Source organism: Cygnus olor, chromosome 23, assembly GCF_009769625.2.
Source record: "Cygnus olor isolate bCygOlo1 chromosome 23, bCygOlo1.pri.v2, whole genome shotgun sequence".
In the NCBI taxonomy this organism is placed as follows: Eukaryota; Metazoa; Chordata; class Aves; order Anseriformes; family Anatidae; genus Cygnus; species Cygnus olor.
Window position 1 is genome coordinate 202922 of NC_049191.1, and position 6000 is coordinate 208921.

Here is a 6000-nt window from a genome sequence, read left to right on the forward strand (position 1 = left end):
GAGTACAGAGAGAGCTTTCCCTATCTTCATTCAAGAACTTTTGGTATAGGACTTGGATGCTTGCAGGCCTTACTTGTGTTGAGGTGTGAGTGCAGAGGGGTTAGTTGTTGTATGTAGAAGAGGAACTACTGCAGCTACCTAAAGGATTGAGGTTTCCTGTGGGACTAACAATTCTGTATTTTGCAGTGACTTCAACTGTGCTGTAGGTTGTCCACGTTCCTTGCCCTCTCAGTGAGGGTGGAACATAGTTTTGCTGCCTGAACATTGTGATTACTGTACAGGTACTGCCCCTGGAAGAACTCCAACCTTTGGCACATCACAAACTCAGAGTAGTTTCCCACTCACAGAACAATAACGCACGTTCTTGAAGTGTTTTTATCTTCTTGCTAAATGAGTATTTTCAGGGACTTTGCCATTCTTTACATAATGACATGCTTTATTCTTAATCATGTGGCAAGAGCTTTATTTATTTAGAATGAGAAACAGGAGCTGGCTACTTCTGCAAGTAAAAGCTATATACAGCTGATGCTATACACTGCACGCATTACGTCTATTGTATTAAATACACTATTGATTTTACAAGTTACTTTGAGGTCTACCAAGTATATTTCTGATACAGTTTAAGAGCGCATGCAAAATATCCACATCAAACTTTAATAAGCATAGAAAGGCAGTAGTATGCACTTTGGTGGACGTCAGTTCAGACAGCCGTTCCTCTCTCCAGGTTCTGTTTAATTTCAGCCGTGTACTTCCCATAGAACCTCTCTGCCTTCTTATTGAACTTGGCATTTCTCTCATTAATGTAGTCAATATCCGCATCATCATTGTAAGGACGTCTTCTACTGTATTTTTCACGTTTTTCAATTCTGTAAGATAAGTGTCAGTGTTTGAAGATGTAGACGAATCATGTGGACTTAATTACACAATTTCTACACACCAGCGTTTCTTAATTTTATCTTATTTACTTACTGTTTTTCAAGATCTGCAACCATTCTATCAATCCCCTCCTTAGTTGGCACATGAGTTCCATGGAGAAGACTGTCAGATGTTGGATAGAGTGCTTCACCACTGAGCGAGAGGAACAGATGGGCACCAGTTTACACAATTGTATTGACTGAGATTCCACTGCTTCTGTTTGGGTTTTTAATACTGCAGGGCATTAACTTGTGTCTAACTGTAGGAGTCGAAGATGCAGTGATAACTGCTAATATTAAAGACAAACTATGAGACGGTATCACGTGCCCATACAAGATAGAGAAACCAGCACTGAAACTCTAAATCTGATGCTAAACTTTGGAACTTCATTTAAAACCTGTCGGACTTCTACAAAAAAACAACACGGTAAAAACCCACAACTGACTCCAAGAAATAGAGTAATCCACTTGCACGTCTAAATATTTTCCAGTTGACAAAATACCGCTTCAAACTCAGTAATACTGAATTTGAAGGAAAAAAACTTACCAATTACAATTCTAACTTTTTCTTTATCGAAGTAGAGATTGCAAGGGAGATGATCAGGTAGGCTATGCATTTTAAAATGTTAAAATGCTAATATTACAGTGCTTAAGAGAATACACTGAGAAATCCCTGAAAGGACTGTTTTTTTAAGTCTTTAGTATTCATAACAAAATTACAAACATGGGAGATCAGATGACTGAAGTTACACTTACTACTGTTCCTTCAGCTTCTCGTACTGCTCCAGATCGGGTTTGATCTGCCTGGTTAGTCTCTGGTATTGGCGCAACTGAGCAGCTGCGTAATCTTTGGAAGAAAAGTACTGTTAAGGTGAAGGTTTTTATTTCGTGATTCAGTTTGCAACTGAAATATTAACAAAGGTGTTCGCTAGGAATATGGATAATTATATAGTTAAACTGTTACCTGAAAATCCTAGATCTGGATTTTTCCTCTTCTTTTTCCTTTCCCATCTCTCGGCATCCTCAGCACTGATCTCTAAAAGTTTAACTCGCTCATAGTCTTCTCCTCTTGCTGCACATTCCTAATATAACACAAGTAATATTTAACAAAAACATTGCCCAAGGATTAACCCCCCTGTAAAAGCTCTCTTGACTTCTCTAAGCGTTAAGGGGGAGCTTCACAATAGGTCACAGAAAGCCACAGCTTTGTGTTTACCTTCTTCTTTTCCTCCACTTTCAGCTCCCATTCCAGACGTGCTTTTTTGGCTTCCCAGTTCGGCGGTAATTTAAGCCTTTTATCTTCTTCCACCACTTCTTGGTGGTTCAGCTTGCGAGCCTCATTCTGGGAACGAAGCAGTTTATAAAACTCCGCAGACGCATCAGCGCTCGGCCGCACAAACTCCAACCCCCAAACCCCCGGTGGCTCTTGGGGGCGGGGGCCGGGTGTGCGTGGGTCCCAACCCCGCTTCCCGACCCCGGGCACCGCGCGAAGCACCGACGTGGCGAAAGGCTGCGGAACCGGGCCTCGGCCGTCCGGAACGGGTCCCCGGCGGGACAGAGGCGGCCCGCGCTGCGAGCCGGCCGCACCCCCCCCGACCGGCCACGACCCCCCCCCCGCCGCCGCGCACCCGCTTCATGTGGAGCTCGCGGAACTTGCGCAGCCACCCCTCCCGCTTCTGCGCCGCCGCCGCCGCCGCCGCCGGGCTGGGCCGTGCCTCATCCTCCGAGCCCGAGGAGCCCTGGAACAAAGCGCACTCAGCCGCAGGCGCCGCGGGAAGCCGGGCCGGGCCGGGCCCTCCCGCGGCCGCCTCACCCCATCGAGAGCCGCGGGGCAGCCCCCGCCGCCACCTCCGCCGCCACCTCCGCCGCCATTAGCGCCGCCGACGCTTCCGCTTCCGCTCCTGCCGACGCACTTCCGGCCGGGCACGTGCCGCGGCCTCGGCCGCCCCTGGCGGGCGGGGGGTAACGGGGCTCTGCTGCGGCCGCGCGTGCCCCCCCCCCCCTCGCGCCGTCCGCCCCTGCCCCGGGGCTGCCCCGGGGCTGCGGAGCGCGGCGGGGTGGGATGGGCCGGGCCGGGCCGGGGCCGCGCTGCGGGACCCGCTGAGGTTGGTGCTCGGCACGTGCGGGTTGGGCGCGTCGGCTCGTGTCGTGTGTGCCGCGGAGGGGCCGGTGGCAGCGGTGAGTGCCCGTCCTCGCCGTTAGAGGCAGGCCCGGAGCCCCGCCGCTGCCTCTCGGAGCTGCCTGGAAGGCAGCCGTCACATCACTGCTGCGCCCCGGGCACCGCTGTGTGGACAGGCAGCCTGCTGCAGGCTTGGAGCTACGGCTTGACGAACGCCGTGAAATCAACTTTTTATTTATTTATTGATTTATTTCTTATTCCAGCGAATCAGTGTCGTGATGCAAACTCTCTGTACAAAGTAAGGAAGCAACGTGTGAACCAGGTGAATTCTTCTGTGCCTCAGCTTACCTGGAAGCACTGGCAAGATCCAGGGCAGAGAGTCTGGAAGGGATGAAGCCAAATACCGGCACCCCCACTTGTCCGCTCGGGCTCTGGAGATCACTCACATCACCCACAGCAGGTTTGCTCAGGGAGGAAAGTTGCAGCTCTTACAGAAAACAACGTGACAGAGGTTTTGCTTCAACTTCTGAGCAAAGAAAGTAAAAATTTCCATAATATTTCTGGAGTGACCAGGATTTTCCAGCTGTACAAAGCCAAATGTAGATTATAAGGGTTTATCACTGGGATTTATATGCCCATACAAATGCATCTCTGTGTATGTAAAAGATGAACATGTGTGCAATGTTGTTGTGCAGTAAAGGTAGAAGGGTTTAGGACTTCTGTTTTTCTTTGAAGAAACAATCCAGGCCCCAGAAGGTTAAGAACTGTTTTATAAATCGACACAGTCGGCTTCAGCTCGTGACTTTCCAGCAGAGGGAAATGCAGCACAAGTGATGAGGGGCTGTGACAGTGGCAAGCAGCCCTGGCAAATATGAACTATCTCTGTTCTCTTTTAACTTCACTTTTTTCCACTGCCAAACTCTGATGCATGCTGAGTGATTAAAAATATCAAATACAGTGTTACCCAGCAAGGAGTCAAGTCAGAGGGAAAAAAAAACACCAAACCTAGTGGAACTAGTGCTGTGAAACAGAGCAGACTGGGGCAAAGAATGGGAGGCAAAAGGCACTTACATAGTCCTATTGACAATATCTCAAGAAAGGGGAAAGGGTTTTCCCAACATGCTTTTTTTTGGGGGGGGAGAGTCTCCCCTCACCTGCCTTGTCTGTACCCTTGCAGTTGGTTGGGAAGCATCAAATTTTCATGCGTGTGAGGCACCTGAAGCTGGCCATGCGATGGTTGCCACCACACTCGAGGATGGGGATCACTAGTGCTGGAAGAGGGGAGATTTCCTCTGGCTGCTGAAGAAAGCAGCCGGCAACGTGGTTGCCGGATCTGCGCAGTAGGCTGGGCGGTGTGCTGTCAGACTCTGAGTTACGTCGGACTGTGGTTTTACCGGCATCTCTGCTCTATCTGGAGCTCCCATCCACTCTGCCTTGAGGTTGCCCCATGGGTCCTGTCCTGGTCTCTGGTTCAGAGCCCTTTGCAGCAAGGGTGTCCTCACCTTCTGCATAGGTGGCCCCATGGAAATGTTTGTTAGTGGAGGTGATCAGTGCATGACAGGAGCCAAGGAAAGCCGAAAGAAACATCTTGCTGCCACTGCAGCAGCAGCCCTGGCCATGTCCTGGCAAGTCTTGATGCTTGTAAAGGAGAATAACAGGATTTGGCCCTGCTCACATGCTCTAAAATGGTGCTCGACTTCAGGGGCCATCTTCACCACATGTGGGAAGAGGTCACCACCACACATGAAACACCGCATAAGCTGTGCCCCCCCTGCCTTCAGTCCCTCGACTGGCCTTGCGTTTTCTGGAGCATCCAGGCAGTGTCCTGTGACACCTGTGACTGGGTTGCTCCACGTCTCCCCCGAACACAAGTTAGGAGATACCGGGGGGGCGACAGGGAAGGAAGGTGGTCTCAGCAGAGGCTACTGGATATGGGCTCCGTTCTGTGACAAAGTTCCGTTCCAAGAGGCCGCAGCTCAGCTGTCCCTCCGTGGAGTGGGCCCATCGGCTGCTTGTGTGCATGCTGCCCTTTTGTTTAATCATGGGAAGCTGGATGGTTTTTATGGGTTTCTATGATGCCTCGGCCCAGCCTAGCACCGAGCTTGGTGGGGCCTCTTTTCCCTTTTCACTGCCATAATGCAGTTATAAAAACCCAAGAGGTTTTCCTGGCTTCTGTGGATTTGCTTCTGGGTCTGATGCCAACTCGGTGAGCCCAGTTCCTCATGCAGGTGCTGAGTGCATTACCTGCTTGGTGGTACTGCTGCAAATCACAGTCTGGCTTGGAAGAACAGGGAATTCACCCAATCCTCCCTCGTGCCAAGGAGTGAGGACTGGTCCTGCACAGGCTGACAGTGAGTACATGCAGATCTGCTCTTGCTGTCATTTACAGTTAATTTATTTTTAGATTTAAAAATGTTTTTATTTCTCATGCACACAGAATTGGCACTGCTTTTTTGGGTTGTAGCTGCCTCCATTGTCTTCTCCAGTTATGCCTCCCCTGCAGTGCCGAAATGAAAAATTCCAGTTACATATTGTACAGGGGATGGGAGCTTGGAGGAACTGACTCATCTCAGTTATATTTGTCTTTTTCAAAAGGGAAGATCCTGGTTGAGGGTTGGTGAGGGAACAGCATCAGTTATCTCCCAGCCAGTACAGCAAATGTGACGCTATTATCAGGGGTCCACAGGGTGCACGTCTGAGTGCCCTCTGCAGAGGCACCAGGCATCCTCGCAGCACGAAGCTCCTTGTGTTGCTCAGGCAATCTGGGCAGCAGTGAACGGAGTGGGTTGTGCTGTTTCTCAGAAAAATGACTGTGACTCCAGCGTGACAGAGGCCACAGTGTGCCCCCCCAGGATGAAGGCCAAGCCTCGGTAGGTAATGAGCCCTGGCCCTGAAGACGTTTCCTACCCACGGGGCTTGGCTGAGCCCTTGGAGGCGCTGGTGTGGGTCCTGACGTTGGTGTCCTGG

At 50.5% G+C, this 6000-nt stretch overlaps 1 protein-coding gene across 1 annotated transcript; it reads right to left on the bottom strand.

The window, feature by feature from the left end:
* Positions 1–446: 446 nt before the first annotated feature.
* On the bottom strand, positions 447–3174 carry SYF2 (SYF2 pre-mRNA splicing factor; the record flags this gene model as incomplete). Its single annotated transcript, XM_040535063.1, has 7 exons — positions 447–866; positions 970–1068; positions 1671–1761; positions 1879–1996; positions 2131–2256; positions 2543–2653; positions 2728–3174. Coding segments are annotated over 7 exons (1158 nt in total), but the record flags the coding sequence as incomplete, so codon positions are not given.
* Between the last annotated feature and the right edge of the window lie 2826 nt (positions 3175–6000).